The sequence below is a fragment of the Dunckerocampus dactyliophorus genome, chromosome 2 (genome assembly GCF_027744805.1).
Source record: "Dunckerocampus dactyliophorus isolate RoL2022-P2 chromosome 2, RoL_Ddac_1.1, whole genome shotgun sequence".
Lineage (NCBI taxonomy): Eukaryota > Metazoa > Chordata > Actinopteri > Syngnathiformes > Syngnathidae > Dunckerocampus > Dunckerocampus dactyliophorus.
Window position 1 is genome coordinate 25167926 of NC_072820.1, and position 22708 is coordinate 25190633.

General features: G+C 40.2%; 1 protein-coding gene across 2 annotated transcripts in view; it reads left to right on the forward strand.

Annotated features, from left to right (window-relative positions):
* Positions 1–22708, forward strand: part of LOC129173307 (xenotropic and polytropic retrovirus receptor 1 homolog) — a 52570-nt gene that overhangs the window by 17922 nt on the left and 11940 nt on the right. The window contains exons 8-12 of one of the 2 annotated variants that reach the window (XM_054764095.1): positions 312–401; positions 4561–4658; positions 6814–6993; positions 11767–11932; positions 12003–12197. In XM_054764095.1, coding sequence (XP_054620070.1) covers positions 312–401; positions 4561–4658; positions 6814–6993; positions 11767–11932; positions 12003–12197 — 729 coding nt within the window. The remainder of the gene's footprint in view (positions 1–311; positions 402–4560; positions 4659–6813; positions 6994–11766; positions 11933–12002; positions 12198–22708) is intronic. The other variant, XM_054764104.1, reaches the window with a different exon arrangement.

Sequence of the window (22708 nt, forward strand, 5' to 3'; positions counted from 1 at the left end):
CAGAAGAAGAAAAAGATGCAAAAAAACCTATGGTATTTTTCAACGTCTCATTAAAGGAGAATTTAGAAAATAGTTGTAACCCACCCCTCAATTATTATTATTTTGACATCAAACTTGTGTGGATTAGAGTTGATTCTTGCAAGATGTGTTCTCCTTCAGTTTTGATCAATTCTAAAAACATTTTTGCCAACTACACTGTGCAAAGCAACTACCCTCTATTTGTGCTTTCATCTGGTTGCTTCACATCTGTGCATTTAGTTATTGAATGATTAAAAAGCTTTGCATTTGTTTTTATCATCAACCATTTTCAGGAGCTGTCATGTTTCCCATTGCTGACATTTGGCCAATGGTCAGGATCTACAGAGGAGGCTTCCTGTTAATAGAATTCCTTTTCCTCTTAGGTAAATAAACACACCTTCTCTTTCACTCTCCTCATGGCACTTAATGTAGTCAGTTTTGTGCCCTACCTGATTTATTTCAAATCTTCAGTGGTTAAAAAAAAAAGTATTTAGTTAAGTTTGTGTTATTTTGGATTTTCTCTTATTTTCATGGGGTCAAATATATACACACATATAAATATATCACCTAAATCTTATGTATAATAAGTGGTCCTGAAGCTTCCAGAATATCTTTTAACTTGACAAGGCCAAACCCCATTCTCTTTTTGTGAGTGATCATGATTGACTGCAGCTGCTAGTTTCTCTTTGGATGTTTGACATCACTCATTGGATTGATCTACGTTCAGAACAATGGGAAAGGCCAAGGAACTCAGGGAAACTATAATAAGTCAAGTCCATTTTATTTATATTCACAACAGTAGCTATCTCAAAGCACTTTACAAATGGCGAAAGTCTAGAACCATGCCCCTCATGCATTAAAGAGAACCAACTGAACCCTACATGAGCAAGCACTTGGCGACAGAGACAAGGAAAACCTCCCTCTCAGGCAGTGGTCAGCAACCAGCGGCTCTTCAGCCTCCTTGTTGCACTGTTACTGATTTCATTTTTAAGTAATACAGTATGTGCAGTAATAGTGCCAAGATGAGCGCAACAACGGTAATGGTCTGCTCCCAACACCACTCCTGGAAGCAGAGAGCACCAACCACAGGGGAGAAAAAAGACAAAATGGGTTATGAACATACTACATCAATCGGGAGGACACAACAGCAAGATTTTGGAGCCATTTCTAAACAACGGCATATTCCAAGATCATCAGTTCAAGCAGTTATAAAGTACAACTTCTTTGGATATCTCACCACTTTGTCAAAGTCCCAGACAGTCACCCTTTGGATGAAAAGAAATTGGCTAGGATCTTCAGGAACAACCAAGGAACTCCCATACAGTGAACAGGAAATGGCTGGAAAACCAGCGTCACTGTCCACAGTAAAGCAAGTCTTGTCACCACAGACTGAGAGGTTCCTGACCAAAAGAAGCCCTGCTCCGAAGTGGACACCTTCATACTCAACAGAAATTTACAGCTACCCACATGAACAAGCCTGATGCCTTCTGGACATAGTTGTTATGGTTAGATTAGTAGACAACGATTGAACTGTCAAGCATGGTGGTGGTAGAAAAAGAAAAAAACAAAAAACATCAAATAAAGATTTGAATAAGTGCATTTGATTGAGACAAAGTAAAATGGAACATTGGTTTTGTACGCCCCGGTTTTTGATAAAAAATTATTGCTAAAAATATGTAGCGGTCTCAGTGATCTTACAGATCAGTGCACCTAACACACTAGTTGGCAGAATCGAGCATTCGTGCCCTGGTGACTCAGTTAATCTTTGTGAAGAATAGAGTGTTTATTTTAGAGATGGGACACTCTAGACAGATTCCCACCAGGGGATCATTTAACATTTCATCATCTTTATTGTGTGTGTGTTGTATGTGTGGTTTATGTGTTCATAGAACACACACACACACACACACACACACACACACAAAACAATGAATCTGTAGCTGTCTCCTTTCTTCCTCCTAATAAAGCAGCGTATGCCATGCACTGATGAGGCAGTCAAGAACATTGCGGATTTCTGAGTGTTAGAGTAATATGGGCTGATGATTGTACCTGCTGTTGAAGTTTGCAATAAAGTTCAAGTAAGCAAGTATACAGCTCTAACTGTCCACTCTTTAAAATTAACTTGGTAACGGACTAGAATGAAACAACATCCGCTCTTCCGGCTCCTGCCCTCCACACATCTTAGAAGGGATTTACAGATACTGTCAAAGAATTGAAGGTATTGGTTTTGGTTATTGGCATGACCCATCCATAAACCTCTTTCAGTGTTCTGGTTGAGTCCTGGAGTTTGTCATCTAACACTGTACAGTAAAAAAAAAAAAAAAAGTGCCTTATTATAGACACCCTTACATGAAGAACATAAAGTTATTGACTTAAGAATGTTTGTTTCATTTTGTACACGCAGGGACAATTAAAAATCATTCATAATGTACACATAAACAACGTGGTTATAATGTGCAACTAAGTCAGCTGTGATTAATTTTTCCAATTGGTCAAAATGTGCATGACAGCTGGTGAATTTGTGTTTATGTGGACAGGCATTCTTAAAAAAAACAACAAACATATATTATGTTGTTATATTTATTGTGCTTTGTGGGTGATGTCCAGTCAGCGGTATATGTAGATAAAATGAAACCATATCACTACAAAAAGGTTTTCTTGTGTTTGTCACGTGTACTTGATTTGAATGTACAGTCGTCCTACACAAACATTTTCAAACATAAAAATGGCTCAGTGAACTAAAATACAAATATAAGCCATTAAGACCACCATTCATCTTGTGAATGTATTATTCTACATTAGTCACTAGGGGTCAGTAATTGTTTGGTGAGACAAGCACCAGACTTGATCGTTGGAACAACAGGCTTTTATTGGAGGTTTAAATGATCTGACAACAGGCACAATAATAATAACATAATAATAATAATCATCATAATAACACATGCTACCATTGCAGCCATAGCCAACAACAAGCTACAACTCAACTCTGAACCCCCAACTCTCTTCATATCCGCCATCCATTCTCCTCCCCTATTAGGTAAACCCTCTTAAGTGGCTTATTTTCTCTGATTATATATACTGTATTAGGTAATAGGAGTATAAAAGTGACTATAGAGGTGTTAGTTTATGTCTAGAGGACTCTAATAATGTTAAAAAATGTACAGTCAAACCTGTCTTAGCGGCCACCTTTATAGAACGGCCACCTGCCTATAGCAGCCTCTGAAAAATCCCCCGCAGCAAATTTACATGTTCTAGACCCTGTGTATAGCAGTCACCTGTCCAACGCGGCCAGCGGCCACCCATTTTGTCTCCCTTGGTCAATATCTGACTGCATATAGCGGCCAAATTACCAACTCAAGTAGAAGCTTTATGCACAAAAAAGTTTTGTTTTTCAATCAATGAAGCCGTCGTGTGTAGACTTTAATTACTGAGTCCTAGCTCAGTCACAATCATTCACAAGATCCACGCAAACTGTCAGTTGTTCCACATAAAAAAGCCGTCTTCTTTTGAGCTTGCTATTTCCTGGTCAAACATGTAACTTTAAGCGCATTTGCACCAAAACATTACCGCAAAGTACTGAGCCTAGCACTGAGCCTAGCTGTCCTGCTCGGGACACCCACCGTCACTTCCCGCCACTTCCTGATGAACTAAAGCTGTAATGACACTCTGCCGTATAAAAAGTAAAATATTAAAAACAAGCGTAAGACATTCCTAGCACAGCTTTGTTCTGTGGGTCGTGGATATATTCTATCAGTTATTATTAAGCCTCTAGCTTCCTTTTAGTAAGTAAAAACCTTGGCTATGATTCCACTACATTGTCATGTAGACCTACAAAGTACATTTGGAAGAACAAGAGGTGAATAAATGTATTGCAACTGATGTGAAACTGATGAGGGGTAGGATTAAATAAGCTTTGCTTCTTCCTACTCCTTTTTGGACATGCAAAATTGTGAATTGTACTATGTGATGTGCTACTGTTTGACTCATATGCATGTTCAGGATGAATTAAAACCATGAACCATGATAATAACAAGCCTAGTAGTGCTGTACAACTTTTATCCTCAGTCCACAGTGCCCTCTACTGGTCAACATTATTATTATTATTTTTTTCCCTTTTTTTCTCTTTTTTTTCCTCTACTGGTCAACATTCAAAGTGGACGCCAACCTGTCTATAGAGGCCACCTGTCTATAGCGGCTATAGACAGGTTTGACTGTATTTAGAAGATAATAAACAGGTTGTCTATGCCATACCTAAAAAGATATTCCATTTATAACGAAGAAATCCTACTTTGCGGAAATTCACTCATCACGGTTGTGCCTGTCCCGAATTGACCGCGATAAACGAGAGAGTACTGTATTTATAGACAAAAGAAAATCGGTGTGTTCCTTGTAATTCGGAAGCAGTTCATTAAAATGTCTTTTGTCAGGACCGGTCCCTGTTTTATAAGAGTTAAGATTTGGACCTTGTAAATGTAAACGTTTGAGAACCCCTGTCCTCGAGTCTTCTCACATGTTTTTTCTTCTTTCCTAATTATGTTCTAGGTATTAACACTTATGGATGGAGACAAGCAGGAGTCAACCATGTGCTTATATTTGAGCTCAACCCAAGAAATAACCTATCCCATCAACACCTGTTTGAGGTTTGAACACACTTGTACACAGCAAATTGCCCAACAACCTTCGGTTGAAGGGAGATATGGAACCTTTGTGTCAGATTGTACTGAAAACAGATAAAAAGTAAAAGTGCATAATATCAGGACATATACTTTTACTGAAAACATGTAAATGCAGCACTTCCTTTGAGGAGATTATTTCTCTTTTTTTAACAGTGCGTATTACCAATACATTTGATTTCAGTATAAAGCCTTTATTACTCTTTTATGGTTACCCATTTATGAGGATCATGGATTTGTGGAATGAGAAGCACAAGTTGGTGTGAACAGTGTGCCAATGTGGTTGTGTTGCTCACGCTAGCACAAAACTGTCTGATAGTATTGCAAATAATGGGTAGAGGATAGAATGACTGGGCAGACTACAAGATTAGGGAAATTGGTGTTGTTGTTGCCTTGTTCAGTGAAGAGTAAAGTGTTGATTCCACTCATCCTCGACCTCCCCCAGATAGAAATGGATAGAAACGCCAAAGAATTGTTAAAGGGATACAGTATTTCGGATGTTTTGACATGAAGTTGTATGACATCCCCATCAGCAATGTGCTACACTAATAGTGACTTACCCCCCAATTGGTCCCATGAGGCCAGTTCTGTTTGGAGATCTGTGATGAGGAACCTAGTTCCGCTTAGTTGCTGGGGCCATTTAAGTACAGAGTTTGCCTTCTCAAAACAATATGCGTTCAAAAGGGTAATGCATTTGCATCACAAAAATGCCTCCTAAAAAAAATGCTTGGCGTCATATTTTTCTCCCGCTGTATCCCTGTGCACTGTTGCCTGTGCAATCATGTGTATGTGATGAAGACGCTCACATCTTCTTCCACTGTAGAACACATATGTAAAGAAAATGGCCGCGGCACTCCGTCGCGGAAGAAGATAACCGCAAGCGTCTTCATCACATACACATCAATGTACAGGCGACAGTGCGATACAGCTGTAGACAAATACACTAGGTCCCCAACTTACTAACACAATTGGTTCCAGACGGCCCTTCTTAAGTTGAATTGTTCTTAAGTCGGAGAAAAGGTAATATTACCAATTATATAGGTACTACATGTACATATATATATATATACATTATATGGGTATGTATGTAAATATGAGTTTGGATGTAGTAGTAATATTAAACGACCATAATTAATGAAAAAAACAATAATAAAAATGATATAATAATACATAATGATAAATGTCATTTACCTTTGAGGAGGAGTGGCTGAGCATATGTCGTTGTGGTGGAGAAGGAGGAGGAGTTATTGAAAAATGACAAATCGTCGTCGTCGTTAGACTCTTCTAAAAGAGGTAGTGTTCTGTGGGTGGTGTACAATTACGCAGGCCTATTAACTCTTCATAAACTTTAATCACACGCTTTGTTCGGGTTGTATCATACAGCTACAATTTAGCTTTCCATTTAGCTTTCTCTGCCCAGCGTCTGTTGGTCCCATTAGCAGTGTCACAGTGCCCTCTACTGGTCAAGCATTAGCAGTATAAATACTGATGGAGCGACTACAAGGCAAAATAAAATAAAATATAGATCAGTCAGCTTGTGTTCGTATCCGCGAATGTTCTTAAGTTGGATGCTCGTAAGTTGGGGACCTAGTGTATAGCGCTTTGTGAGGTCGTAGCTGGGGGGAGGAAAGTCTTGGCTTCTCTGCTTAGGATGCTGCCCCCGTGACCCGAAGAAGATGGATGGATGGTTTTACCTTTACATGTTTTTGACTGTGTAAGAAACATAACAAAACGTAGATTCTATTCTATGACAAAATTAACCAATTTGAGCAAAATAAGCATTTTGGCACTGGTCGTCAAGATTTGCCACACATTACATGGGTACAAGACACTGAGTGAGTGAGTTGCTCATCCCACAAATGCATATTCCTTGCAGAAAACAGACAAATATACTGTGCATTAATTTCCAAATGTTTTCCTTTGTCCTTAAATAATGTAGAAAAACATCCCTTCAGGGGAGACATTATGCCCTCACTTTTAACTTGCATGCAAACCCTTGCACACAATCAGGATCTTGATGTCAGATGTCAGAGTCGTGTGATGTACACCCATAACATACAAAAAAGGTTTATTACTGCCAATCACATTGTGAAAGTAGTGACTGATTTGATCTTGTTTTCAGATTGCAGGCCTTTTGGGGGTGTTGTGGTGTGTCAGCCTGCTATCATGTCTGTTTAGTGACAGCATTCCGGTGCCAATGCAGGCCAATCCTTTGGCTCTTTATGGCTTCTTCCTTGTCTTCCTCATCAACCCATTCAAGACCTGCTACTACAAGTCACGCTTCTGGCTTCTGAAACTTCTGGTAACATAACTTATTCATACAATCTGAAAATGTCAAAGGTCAACTTTGAACTGTGATTGGAATCTACAGTTAAAGTCACAAGTTTGCATATACTCACCACAGGTATAAATGCAGTTGTTTGGCCCTTCTTGATTTTCTCTTATTCTTTTTCCAGGGTGTAGTGATTATAGAACATAAATTTTCAATGATTTTTAAAAACAATAATTGGGTGGATGGACAAGTTTATATTTATTTTTAATTTCTGTATTTACACAGGGGTCTAGCTACTTGCTTGTGGTCACGAAAGTCTTCAGCTGGTGGTTTCTCTTTTGCAACATGTAATAACTTGTTTGGCACCACTCGATGAATCAACCAATACTCAGAACAATGGGAAAGTCAAATGAACTTAGTGAAGTTTTTACAAGGACAATTGTAGATTTGCAGTTTACAAGTTGAGGAAGGCTTTTCAAGCATTTCTGCAAAACTGCAGACTCTAAGATCATCACACTAACATTTGCAAGTTATTTACATGAATCTCTTGTTACAACCTCGGCTTGTTAGGAGAAACATTAAGGGCCAGTTGAAGATGGAATTAATGACAAAATGTTTAATACAGTAATCCCTCATTTATCGCATTTAATTAGTTCCAGACGCGACTGGGATGAGTGGATTTCCGTGAAGTAGGATTCTTTATTTATACCGTAAATTCCAGTGTATAAGCCACTACTTAAACGTGAACTTCGAACCCTGCGGCTTATACAGCGGTGTGGCTGATCTATGGCTATATTCTAATCTTGTGACATCTCATTTACTTCAGAACTACTACTAATTGTTTAAATACTGTGCCGCTTGCGAGTCAGTGAGGAAACGGTAGCTCTTTCTTTGGCAGCAGCCAATCACAAGCTCACGGTGTCACCTTACCGTTGTGTCACCTCGTTGTGGGCTTCGTGCTCTGGTGGACAGAGGCAGCATTGCAGCGCCATCTGTCCATTTTCTATTTTGCTTGTCCTTCAATGAACTGCTCTTCTGGCAGTAATACATTACCGGTAAATGTTAAAATAGCTGTTTTTAAAACTCGTATTGGTACTTGTAGTGTATATTTCCCAGGTACTTTTTGAGTGTTAAGTTGCTGTGTGATGACTTTAATAATGTTTATATGACGACACTGTGAGTCAGACTGTTATATTGAGTAATGACATCCTGCAATTTCCAATGGGTTGACAAGCATGTTGTGAGTTTTTTCATAGCTAACGATTGGCTCCTGTCAAATAAAGAGCTGCCTGGTCCTCACAGACTCGTGCACGCCACAATATCTATATTGAAAAGAAGAAAACAAATTGCTGTTGAACCATTATAAATAATATTCTAAATAATATAATTTTAAATAAACAAAAAGTACTAATAATTCTTCCTAAATAAATAATAAATAAAATGCAGTTATTAATGCTTAATCCTGCAACTCAAGTCACAACACCATAACTATGTTCTTAGTTAAAAAAAAACAAAAAAACAGAACATGCAAATAAATCACTACGTGGCTCAAGAAGATCACAACATAAATCATTGAAAAATAATATTATTTTATTATTTCAACTGTAACTGTAGTGTTAAGCTAGAACATAATATTAGGCCTGGGCTTCTCATCTTCGTGTCATGTAAGCTAGCTAGTGTTAGCCATCTTAGCATGCCATCTCTTCCTCACTAATGCCATATGCAAAGGTTAGCTAGGGAGGTTACGGAGGGTGTGTTCGAATTACTGTGGGATTCTACTCCTCAGCCTTCCTGGTAAAGTTCTGCAGAGGAGGGTCTGCCGGATAGTTGAATCTCTGATTCAGGGGGAGCAGTGTGGTTTTCGTCCTGGTCGTGGAACTGTGGACCAATTATACATTCTCAGCAGGGTCCTTCAGGGTGCATGAGAGTTTGTCCAACCAGTCTACATGAGTTTTGTGGACTTCGACCATGTTCCTCGTGGAATTCTGTATAACAGATTGCAGTAAATTAGTTTTATGTTTATACTAAAAGAACTACAGTTCCCATGATGCTTAGCGTGCCGAAACAGAAAGTAGTGCATTTCCAAAACAGAAGCTAATATCACTTTCTGAATTTTTATACGATTGTGTTTTGATCAGACAAATCTTCAGTAAGTTTGATCAAATGTAGAATTACGACAGCTTCTGCTTGGACTTTAACTACGCCGCAGCTGTTGAACTCCAATAAAAAAAGACCCGCCAAGTGATGAGTGGAGAACACCAATGTTTGCAAGGTTTATAGTGGTCGCAAAGCACTTATTGTACGGTTCTAATCCTGCCTCAGATACTGCCACTTCCATATTAGGTTTATTACCATTCACATTAGGGATGCCATAGCTCACAGTCTGCTAGACTTCTGGCTGCCCTGTTCTCGCGAGACATCTTTTAGCTAAGTCACCAAATTATTGCACTTAGAAGTTTGTGAATGATTACTTTACCTTATTATTTTGTGTTTATATAAAAGTCAAATTGACAGTCAATAAGCTTTGCAAACTTTCTTGATGATGTACTGGACATAAACCCTCACAAACATGCTGGTTACACTCCAGATGATGTCCCAGAAAGACACAAGTCATCAAGGTCGTTGTTGTTGATACAGCAACACAACATACTTCCACTCAACTAATGCATATATTTTTTTAAATACATTATAATCTGTTAACAGATTTTTTTCTATAAATGCCCAGACTGAATTTTTTAAATAATTAATAATCCTTTGTCCCTACAATATAGCACTTGTAGTTACAATTACAGTTCTAATGCGTAAATAAAGCTATACTTACGTCACAAGTCCTTCTTTTTTCCTCCGCATAGCGTCGCCATGTTGAATTTTTTTCAGAGCTGAGCGCGCAAAGGATCTTGGGATATGGAAGGCCAGTAAGGATGGTTGCGATGAGCACTTGGAGCTAATGGTAGAGGACACATTTGTTGGCCACATTTTAAGGACCCTTGGGGCTTTCTCGAATTGGGACAGCCTTCGCGCACCGCAATGACATCATGCGCCCTGCAAATGCGCACTTGAAGGATGCAGAATCAGAAATGGGACACAGAGTGCAGAGTATAGCCTCAGTGAAGAGCAATGCAGTGTAACATAGTAGAAATTAAATTAGTAGATTAGTAATATATTGTCATATATATTTTTATATTTTATCATTGTACATTTCTTAAAAGTAATGTTAAAATCTTGTCTCGTCTCGTAGACCCAATCTCATGTATCGTCTTGTGAAATTTCTCGTGACACACCTAATATTGGGTAAAGGTGACTATAGGGGCTAAAAAAATTTATTTAGAAGGTTGCAAACAGGTGCTGTTTGCTCTAATTACATGATCTAATTACAAAAACATTGCATTTATAAAATAATTATAAATAAATAAAATCAATAAATAAATTCCAAAAACATGCATGTTAGGTTAATTGGTGACTCTAAATTGTCCATAGGTATGAATGTGAGTGTGAATGGTTGTTTGTCTATATGTGCCCTGCGTTTGGCTGGCAACCAGTCCAAGGTGTACCCCACCTGTCACCCGAAGTCAGCTGGGATTGGCTCCAGCATACCCCCGCGACCCTAATGAGGAGAAGCGGCATAGAAAATGAATGGATGGATGCATTTATAAATAAGGAATCCTACTGCACAGAAATTCACTTATCACGGTCGGGTCTGGAACCAATTAACGATAAATGAGGGATTACTGTACCAATTAATGAATTAATTAATAATGATAATGAATTAATTTTATAATTAATTTAGAATTGATTAATCAATCATTGATTAATTGATAATCAATTAATCATTAGGAGTAATATATGAATATTCATTTGTGTAGTATTATAATATAATATTATTAGATTAAAATTATACATTGTTATACATATATAAAATATAATAATAAACAAGCAAAAAAATATTGATTCACAATTTTATTTAACATTTTAGTAGTGAAATATCATTTGCTTGAGAACCTTGGTCTGCGATATAATGAACATAATATAATATTAAGAATGAAATATGTTTTGTTTTTGAGCAATTACTGTTGAAACAAATGTTGTTTTACCTTGTAATTAACATGAGGGCTGAGGCCCAGCGGTGAACTCACTCCCAAAACCACTACCATTCCCCATCCTCACCCCCAAATTTCCTCTCCTCCATGTAACGTGGTGGATGTTTGATGTCTGAGCAGCATGGGGGCGTGAGTACCCTGCCAGTAGAGGGTGCCCATATGCCACACATCCTGACTTGATGAGGAAATGAGTATGCACAAATAATTTTTTTTTTTTTCAAACCTCGACAGAAATTTGGAAACTTAAATTAGAGGTTTGATGAAGATTGAGCAATTTGCTGACAATGAAAAGTATGTTTGAAACAGCCAAGGTAAGGATTTCAAACTTAAGAACAGTGGTGGTAGCATCATACTCTGAGGATGTTTTTCTGCCAGTGGTAGTAATACACTGCACAAAGACAATGAAATAATGAAGGATTACTTTAAATGTCAAATGTCTACCAAGTCAAATCAATTGTTTGACAGCGAAAACCTAGACACAGTTAGCTCTCCAACGTGTGTGTGCGCGTGCGTGCGTGCCCGCCCAGTCCACCCTGGAAAAAGAACAGTTTAAATAAAAATAATGACATTCATGCCATCCCAATGTATGTATGTAAACTTCTGATGACAACTGTAGCTTGATAGATACATAGAGTAGGTATTGGGATATGGGTGGTTTGGGATATATCATGTTAAAAGCCATCACCATCCATATTCACTTCCACAGTTCCGGGTGATGACTGCTCCATTCCATCGTGTTGGCTTTGCGGACTTCTGGTTGGCTGACCAGTTGAACTCTTTGGGGGTTGTTCTGTTGGACATGGAGTACATGATCTGTTTTTACAGTTTTGAACTTGACTGGAAAAAACATGATGGACTAATCAGCAGTGAAGGTGAGACTATTGTCTCAAATTCAAATACTTACATCTTATTGGGACTAAATGTAAATCTCATCCTATTCAGGTAACGATGTGTGTAATTCCTACTCCTATGGCGTCCGTGCGGTGATTCACTGTCTTCCTGCTTGGTTCAGATTCATCCAGTGTCTTCGTCGTTACCGGGACACCAAAAGGGCATTCCCTCACCTGGTTAACGCTGGGAAATACTCCACTTCTTTCTTTGTTGTAACTTTCGCTGCCCTCTACAGCACCCATAAAGGTATAATTAAGACAAAGTTTTTCTCAGATTAAAGGTGCTGTCTGCCTTGGTTAGGTACTGCATGGGCAGCGCTAACTTTCAACAACTTTGCAAACCACACCCCACGTAACACACACACACACACACACACATACAACCACATTTGTTATGTTTGTTGTCAGCGAAAGATTTGGCAAAGTTAAGCTACTATCGTTAGCTATCATTGAATGTATAGTCTATCATAGCCACACAATAGCTGCAAATTGTGGGTTGCTTCTCTGAGACTGCCATTGTGTATGTGCACGCGTGAGGGACGTGTACGTGAATACCAGACAGCAGTGAGCGCAACCCATAAACGCCGTTCATCTTATTGTGTTCTACTGAAATTTGTACTAAGTTTAACTTGGAATTGTTTGCACTGTTGGTGTTCTTATATTCGTTTTTGGTTGAAAAAAAGTCTAGTTTGGAGGTGAAGAAGAACAGCACCCTTTTAGTATTGAGAAAGCACTGTAATGAAAAGATGCACAACCATGACATTTATGAGAGGAGAGACGAGAATAGTATAGTATAGTATAGAATATAGCCATAGTGATATCAATGACACTAAACAAAAATTCCACACTTTTGTTTTTGCTAAATTGTTTTAATCAAAGGAAATGCTTAGTTCATTTTTCCATGCAGCATTGTTAAAATGCACAGTACCCGCTAAAAAAAGTAAAGGGAACACATAATTATTACAGTGTAATGCCAAGTCAGTCACACTTCTGCGATATTAAGCTGTCCGGTAAGGAAGCAACAGTGATTGTGAATCAATTTCACAAATGAAACAGACATTACATGGAAATGAGCGGTGACTAGTAAGACAACACATATAACACAGTGGTTCTGCAGGTGGTGGCCACAGACCATTTCCTCATCCTCATTCTCTCTGGTTGATTTTTGGGAATTTTTTCATTTTGCCAGTGCCAATGACCACTTGAGGTAGCCTGAGGTGGTGTCTCCAATCCATAGAATTTGCTCCAGTAGTGCAGTCCAGTCAGGAAGTCATATCAATGTTGCCCAGCACAGTGTCAAGAGCATGGAGGAGATACCAAGAGACAGGCCCATACATCAGGAGACGTGGAGAGGGCTGTAGTAGGAAGACTACCCAGCAGAAGAACCACAATCTCCTCCTTTGTGCACAGAATGAACACTGCCAGAGTCCTACAAAATGACATCCAGAATACCACTAATGTGCATGTTTCTGCTCAGACTGTCAGAAATAGACTCAGTGAGGATAGTATGACGGCCCAACGTCCACAAGGGCGACCTGTGCTCACAGCCCAACACAATGCAGCCAGATTAACATTTGCCAGAGAACACCATTGGCAAATTTGCCATTGGCACCCTGTACTCTTCAAGGATGAGAGCACACTGAGCACTTGTGAAAGTTTGGAGACGCTGTGGAGACCAGTGTGCTGCTTGCAGCATCATCCAGCATGACCAATTTGGCGGTGGATCGTATATGCTTGAAGGGCTGCACAGACCTTTTTGTGTTAGTCATATGTACCCTGACTGCCATTAGGTACCGGGTTGAGATCCTCAGACCATATTCTTGTGCGGTGGGCCCTCGGTTCCCTCTGATGCATGACAGTGCTCGGCTTTATGTGTCAGCAGTTCCTGCCCATTTCCCAGACTGGAATCCAATTTGTGGGACATCATCTTTCGTTCCATCCATGTTGCACCAAAAACTGTTGAGGAGTTGACTGATGCCCTAATTAAGGTCTGGAGGGAGATCCTTCAAAGGAACATTCATCGTCTGATCAGGAGCATGCCCAGATGTTGTAGGGAGCTCATACAGGCACATGGAGGCCCGCACACAATACTTAGCATATTTTGAATTGTCTTGAGAATTTTATAGAAGCTGGATTAGCCTGTGATCAGATTTTTCCACTTTTGTGTTGAGTATGATTCGGATTCCAGCTCTCCATGGGTTAATGGTGTTGCTGTCCATTGATCATTCCTGTTATTTTGTTCTCAACTCCACTGGAATATTCAATTCATCAAGGTCTATGATGTGTTTGTGTTCCCTTTATTTTTTGAGCAGTGTAATTACGTATATTATATAGACCCAGACATGCCAACATGTACGCATTTTTTGCACTCTGCACGTATTTTGACCCTTAATTACGCTTGTACCTTCGCTGCTGTCTAGGTATGCAATTGCACTTTCAGTTTGGAGTTGCCACGGCAATCTGTGTGTAGGTGGAGTGAGAAGCTCCTGTTAAATCAGAGCACTACCTTTATAACTGCAATAGCAACTGCCACTCCTAGCAGGTGCTACGTGGAGTTCATGTCAATTCAGTCAATGCCTCAAAGCAAGCGGGAATTACCGATCACCTCTGATGCTGCTTGCCTGCATGAGCATCCTTTGTTGTTCATTAATGCAAGCAGCATTTAAAAGGTAAAATGAAGATGATGACTTTACCTAACAGTGTCGTTAGCCACTCGTAAAAGTCCCATTCGTCTATTTTATGTGCATGTTGCAAAGTACTGTTGCGTACAGAGTCACAGGGATTGATTGACTATTGCAAACTTTAAGGCCAACAGTAGTGCTCAGTTCTAACACAATACAGTCATCCCTTGCCACATCGCGGTTCAGATTTTGTTTTCACTCTGTGATGCCCTTTGTACACTCCTGATCAAAATTTTAAGACCAGTAAAAATTGTCAGAATTTACAATTTGCATTCCTGGATCTTAACGAGGTTCTAAGTCAAAATGCAAAAAGAAGAAATGGGTCTGAGACAAAACAGTTATTGAGTAAGCAATTTATTGCAACCAACCATTAAACTGAAATAGGCAGTTCATCAGCTAATCAAAATTAAGACCATAGATTAAAAAAAAACCTGGAACCCTCCTAAAATAGCAATAACATTTTCAAAAAATGACTCCCTAATGAGTAGCTGCACTGTTTTTTGTACTGTAAATCACCTAAAAAATGGGTTTGGGCATGTTTGATGCCAGTGTTTCCAGGAGGCTGGAATGTTACTCCAGATGGTGAAGATGGCTTCACGGTCTGGAACTGACAATTTTTGTTAACTTCCTTGGCCATCCATGCCCAAATGTTCTCGATTGGATTTAAATTGGGGAGACACATGGGATGATCCAAAAGAGTGAGGTTAGTCCTCTGGACTCCATGTAGTCAGCTGACGTTTGATGCCCCTGCACAACCTGAAGCTCCATTGTTCCACTGAAGGAAAACGCACCCCAGACTATGGTGGCGCTCCCCTCAACTGTGCAGTGTGGAAAACCTCTCAGGTGGGATCTCCTTGTCCTGCCAGTAACATTGGAAGCCATCAGGACAGTCAAGGTTCAGTTTTTTTCTCATCAGAGAATAAAGCTTTCTTCCACTTTTCAGTGTCCCATGTTTAGTGCCGTCTGATGTAACAACCTTCATTTGGGTTGATGATCACTCCCTGTCTTGATGGCCAATGGGAACCTTGGGCTCAGGGTCGGTGACATGTTTTTGGGTCTGCCACTTGACTTTTTTGGTCCTTAACCCTCAGGATCCTTGAAGAAGTTAAAAATGACTCAGCAGCAATGGCGCACTGCGAGAGACCTTGCTTATGGAGCTGAACAATCCGACTGCATTCAAAGAGAGAAAGAGATCTGGATCATCAAGAGATCATGACAGTGTAAATACCTGACAGAAAAGAACATTGAATTCAAAAGCCTCCTTCCATCCATTTTCTTCTACTTATCCGGGTCTGGGTCACGGGGGTAGCAGTCTCCGTCCGGGGACCGGGAAGTCTGGACTTCCCGGTCCCCGGTCCCCGGTCCCCGGTCCCGGTCCCCGTCCACCTCTTTCAGTTCGACAAAGGCGACCAAGGCGTTCCGAGGCCAGCTGAGAGACATAATCCCTCCAGCGTGTCCTAGGTCTGCCGAGGGGCCTTCTCCCGGCTGGGCATGCCCGGAACACCTCACCAGCGAGGCATCCGGACGAGATGCCCGAGCCACCTCAACTGGCTCCTCTCGATGTGAAGGAGCAGTGGCTCTACTCTGAGCCCCTCCTGGATGAACGAGCTCTTCACCCTATCTCTTAGGGTGAGTGCAACCACCCTACGGACGAAACTCATTTCAGCCGCTTGTATTCGCGATCTCAATCTTTTGGTCATCACCTAAAGCTCATGACCATAGGTGAGGGTGTGAACGTAGATCGACTGGTAAATTGAGAGCTTTGCCTTCTAGCTCAACTTTCTCTTCACCACGATGGTCCAGTACAGTGGAACCAGTTAACGGGTCTTGCCATAAATGAGGGATTACTGTACGCAACTCGGCTTAGACACACGTCTCTTCCTCACTCACAACACTTCCTCTTTATCCATTAATAATAGGGGTGTAACGAGTCATCCACTGCGTCGATGCATCGATTTATATTCCAATGATCCAACTACATCGATCTGTGTTCAGAAAGTTTCCATTCCGATCTAACCTCGTTTAAAAGGTAATCAATCGATTGAATCGATACTAGGAAATAAAACATTGGATTTAAGCACGGCAGGCTTTATATGAATGTGTGTGGAGTTTTTTTTAGCACTTTTAATGATAAAGACGTTAAACGTTACTCGATTCAGTCTGCCTGTCTGTGACGTCCTCATCTTCCAGTTATGTGGTGGTCATGGGAGCTGTAGTGGACCTGTGAAATACAGTTGATTCTTCTTCATTTGGTCAGTTGATTCACTTCATTCGTATTCATATTTAACTTATCTGTCCTTATTTGAAACTCCATAAAATGACATGTATGGAGAACATATGGAAAGTAAGGACGTTTTGTGCGGCTCTAGATAGTAGTTTCCGGTCCCGTAGCGGTGACGCTGGGTTTCTGCTACATGTAATTGATTGTTGCGGTGCGTCACTACAAAATAAAAGCCGCCACACCTTAAAAATTAGTTTGTTTTTTTTAAATTAGGAAACAATTTTAAGTTATATATTGTATGAAAGGATATACAGTATATGCTATATAGATACATACACAGGTACTGCTCAATAAATTAGAATGTGACCAAAAAGTTGATCTATTTCAGTAATTTCAATCAAAAAGTGAAACTTGTATATTATATACATTCATTACACACAGACTGAACTATTTCAAATGTTTATTTCTTTTAATTTTGATTATTACAACTGAAAACGAATGAAAATGCCAGATTCAGTGTCTCAGAAAATTAGAATATTACCTATGGCCAATAAAACAAAACAAAAAAAAGGATTATAGAAATGTCCCACTGAATGGCCAACTGAAAAGTATGAACATGTATAGCACTCAATACTTGGTCGGGGCTCTTTTTGCCAGAATTACTGCAGCAACACAGCAGCATGGAGTAGCATTTTCCTCTTGACAATACCCCATAGATTTTCTATGATGTTGAGGTCAGGCGAGTTTGCTGGCCAATTAAGGACGGGAATACCATGCTCCTGAAACCAGGTACTGGCTGTTTTGGCGCTGTGTGCAGGTGCCAAGTCCTGTTGGAAAATGAAATCTGCATCTCCATAAAGTTGATCAGCAGCGGGAAGCATGAAGTGCTTTAAAACTTCCTGGTAGACGGCTGCACTGACCTTAGACCTCAGAAAACACAGTGGACCAACACCAGCAGATGACATGGCACCCCAAACCATCACATCACTTTGGAAATCAAGGTCCCAGAGTCCGGAGGAAGAGAGGGGAGGCACAGAATCCACGTTGCTTGAGGTCCAGCGTAAAGTTTCCACAGTCAGTGACTGATTGACTTGGCACACAGTGCCAAAACTACAGTACCAGCACCTGGTTTAAGGACCATGGTATTCCTGTCCCTAATTGGCCAGCAAACTTTCCTGACCTCTAGCCCATAAAAAATCCATGGGTATTGTCAAGAGAAAAATGTGATACGCCAAACGCAACAATGCAGAAGAGCTGAAGGTCACTATCAGAGCAACCTGGGCTCTCATAACACCTGAGGAGTGCCACAGTGACTGATCGACTCAATTTCACGCCATATTGCTGCAGTTATTCAGGTAAAAGGAGCCTTGACCAAGTATTGAGGGCTGTACATGTTCATACTTTTCATGTTCATACTTTTCAGTTGGACAACATTTCTAAAATCCTTGTTTTAAAATTAGTCATAAGTAATTTTCTAATTTTCTGAGAAACTGAATTTGGCCTTTTCATTAGTTTTCAGTTATAATCCTCAAAATTAAAAACATTTAAAAAAACATTTGAAATCACTCTGTGTGTACTGAATGTATATAATATACAAGTTTCACTTTTTGAATGAAATTACTGAAATAAATCAACCTTTTGGTCATAGTCTCATTTATTGAGCAGCACCTGTAAATCTTATTATTTACAAACATATTGACCACAATTAGTTGGAAAACTATTTAAAATATCAAAAGATTTTACTGCGCTTTATTTTGACAAGCATGCTCTGGAATCGCCTGTCTGCCTTGCTGGTACTTGCGCATATGTGACCAGATACCAACACATCTTGTGTTGACTTTCACTTTGTTTCTTATTATCAGGAGACGGAACTATAGCCCGTAAAATGTGTAGTCAATTGACGACAGATTGTCACATGCTAAGCCTGTCTATGCCAGCGTGTGACCGCTCACGTTTCAGTCTCATTCCACTTTTTGGCATTTTTATTTACATGCCTGGCTGGCGGCATCTAGCTAGCTCGTTTTTGTCCCACAGGCAAGCTACGTGCTACGATCATTGTCACAACTTTTCGAAAGTGTCACTCAAAAGTTTTGCTCTCTTGTTATCATTATAATACTAAAGGCTTATCTTGAAAACACTACGTCGTGTGTACAGCTTTAGCAGTGACGCTATCACATGGGTCTCCAACCATGTTGAGTAGTTCACTAAAGAATATTTGCTTCACCTCTTAGTATTTTCATAACTGTTCTATTGAAACGTGACGCCTGTATTTAATGACAAATGAGCACACTGAGTGGAGATGCGCTTTGTAAATAAAGTGCAGTTTAAGTATTGGCAATGCTCTCAGAAACTTTGACATTAAATTAAGAGTTTTGCAATGTTCTTGGTTAATGGTCTGCCAGTTGTTGAAAAAAGTTAAATAAGTTAATAAATAAATAAGTCATAAAAAATTGCTATTTGTCATTTAAAAAAATTTGCAGATGCGGCAGCAGCATGACAGCGGCGGCAGTCCACCATCCCATGCAGACCACCACCACAGCTTAAAAAAAAAGGGGAAACCCTGATACCACATTCATTTGCAGAAGAACTTGCATAATGTACCTCACCTCTGGGTGCAAGTGCAGGTTTGGATTTCACTATTGCACTACACTAAATGAAATAATTAATCATGGCAAGCTATACCACCCTTTTTTCATCATGATTTTGTATTGCATATTTGTACTCACTGATAATTTATTCTTAAGTATGTTAGCATTATTAATAATTTATACCTGATTCCCTGACAAAAAACAACGGGAATCTATGAAATTTGATGTGCACTATCCAGTATCCCAGTATTTATTTCACAGTCACACTGTTGAAATTTTGGCTAAAAATGTACTGAATCGTTTCGGATTGAATCGTTTTAAATAAACCATTATCGTCCTTGAATCATATCGGCAATCATGAATCATGATACGAATCGAATCATTATTAAAACAAATCGTTACACCCCTAATTAATAACGTTCGCAGCGAGGTGCATTGACGAACACCATTTCAGAACATTAATATTACAACACCAACAGTCGTTATAGTATGTAGTAGACTGGCCATATTTCCCCAAATCCATTACAGAAAAGAAAGTTACATGCCACGGTGAGAGATGGTCTTGCCTCAACATTTCCAGGCTGCCTAATCACGCGTTATCACCATGTACATTATCTTTTAAAATCAGCGCTCGCTTACACGGAGCCCAGTAATCATCGTGAATGTTTTTTTAATCACGCACTATTTAAAGCACGCACACATATCTGTTGATGCACTAAATGAATAACTTCATGTTCTGTTGTTAAATAAGGTTTGAAAAACATGAGATAATGTCCACAAACCATAAAAGTTCTGTTGCTATAAAAGCAAGTGTGTCCAAACACAGTACAGGCTAATTTTTTGGCCCACTGTTCATTGTAGAAATAAAGCTAAACAAAAACAGAAAGGCACAATGTAAGGTGAAAAATATCTAAAATTTTTTGTTTACTCTTTTTACAAAATAACACAATATACTGTTGTGTTAGAAAGTGTTTGCCCAATTCCTGATTTCGTTTTTTTTTTTTTTTGCATGTTTGTCATGCTTAAATGTTTAAAGCCACCAAGGCAAGGGCAGTGAGTACACTCCTTCTGTCTGAACACGGGAAAGTAAGACACGCAGGCAAGACCATTAAATGCGGCAGAAAGAGGAAAACCCGGCAAACTGTAATGGAAGCAAAATCCTACTGGAAACACCAGGAAATTGTGGGCGTGGTATGCTAGGGACGCCTGGTCCGTGGGCACTACGGCAAGAAAAGGTGGCGTAGAGCCGATGCCAGAGCCAAAAGAGACCTCATGGTACAAAGAGTCTGTGAGGCAGCAGAGGACGACCACCAGGTGAAAGCGGTCGGACTTGCTTGGACGCAGTGGGAACAGACACAGGAGTGACCACTGTCTTGGAAGGAACTGTGGCAACCCGACCAAGGAAAGTTGAGCTTTCTCCTCCACTCTGTGACTGACCTGTTGCCAACCTCAAGCAACATAAAGATCTGGGGCAGGGAGGAACACCCATCTTGCCACCAATGTGGAGCAGCCACCTGTACACTGAACCACATCCTGACCGGTTGCCCAAAGGCGTTGGCAGAAGGGTGCTACAGATGGACGCACGATAAGGTCCTCACAGAAATCACCAAATGGGTGGAACAGCAGCGAGTCAAAGCAGGCCCAACCGCCCGAAGCCATAACACTTGTGAGGGAAGAGCCATCACCATCACGTCGGCGAAGAACATACCTTTTGCCTTACTGTGTGCCTAAGTGTGGACCTGAAGAGGAAGCTTGTTTTCCCACAGGACGTGGCAGTGACCCCGCTCCGACCAGACATGGTCCTGCTATCCAGGAGTACAAAAAACACCATAATCGGTGAGCTTACGGTGCCCTGGGAAGAGAGGCTTGCCACGTCCCACCAACTGAAGAAAGCCAAATATCAAGACCTGATCGATGAAGCGGTTTTAAAAGGGTGGCACGTAACCATCTTCCCCCTTGAAGTCTGCTGCCACGGGTTCCCGGCAAAATCTGTGCATTACTTCCTTCAGAGGGTTGGGCTGGAACAGCTGAAGAGTCCAGCTGAGTCCAGCTCAAGATGGCTGAAGAGAGCCCACAGTTGGAACCCCTCTGCAGGCGAAGCCTAGTAGGTCTTCGCTGCCCAACTCAGGCAAAGTGTCCAGGTAAAGGGGCGAAACACCTGTGAACCTGAGATCCCTGCTGATGATGCTGAAGGGTTTCCAATAATTTGGATGCTCCAATGAATACCATCTCGGACGAAGATCTGCATCACCATACTTAGTGTAATTCCTGCAGTTGCAGCTTGTGACAAAGCATCTCTGATGTTTACTTCACCTTTCAGATCATCAAACAAATTTAAATACTAGTCAATGACAACACAGCAGAACACAAAATGCATTTTTTGAATGAAACTTTTTATCATTAAGGGAGAGAAATGACATGACCCTGTGTGGAAAAAGTGATTGCCCCCAAACCTAGCTGGTTGGGCGAACCTTAACAACAACAACTTTATTCAATTGTTTGTGATAAGTTGCAATGAATGTCTCACAGTGCTGTGGAGGAATTCTGGCCCACTCATCTGCAGAATTGTTGAAATTCAGGGTTTTTGAGCATGAATCGCCTTTTTAAGGTCATGCCACTGCATCTGAATAGGATTCAGGTCAGGACTTTGACTAGGCCTCTCTGAGTCTTCATTTTGTTTTTCTTTGGCCATTCAGAGGTGCACTTGCTGGTGTGTTTTGGATCATTGTCCTGCTGCAGAACCCAGGTTCCTTTCAGCTTGAGGTCACAAACAGATGGCCGGACATTCTCCTTCAGGATTTTTTGGTAGCAGAATTCATGGTTCCATTTATTACAGCAAGCAGCAAAACAGCCACAGGCCATCACACTACCACCACATTTTACTGTTGGTATGATTTTTTTTTTTTCTGAAAATGCAACCTTCCAAAATATTGAACTTTTGCCTCATCAGACGACAGAGTACTTTCCCAAAGGCCTTGGGGATCATCAAGATTGTTTTCAAATATTTCGTAGTCCCATTAATTTTTTTATTAACCGAAAAACAATGTCTGGAGCCCTCTAGACATGAAATCACACCCCTATAGTCACCTTTATACTCGTATTACCCAATATAGTAGACATAATAACAGAAAATAAGAGAATTAATACATAAATAAGACTTAACAGAGACTGGACAGCATACTTCCTGTGGTGGTTATTGTCTTCTCAATGTAACATTAATAACGCCTAGGGACCAGTGCAGAATACTGCATATTGTCTTCTCAAGGCC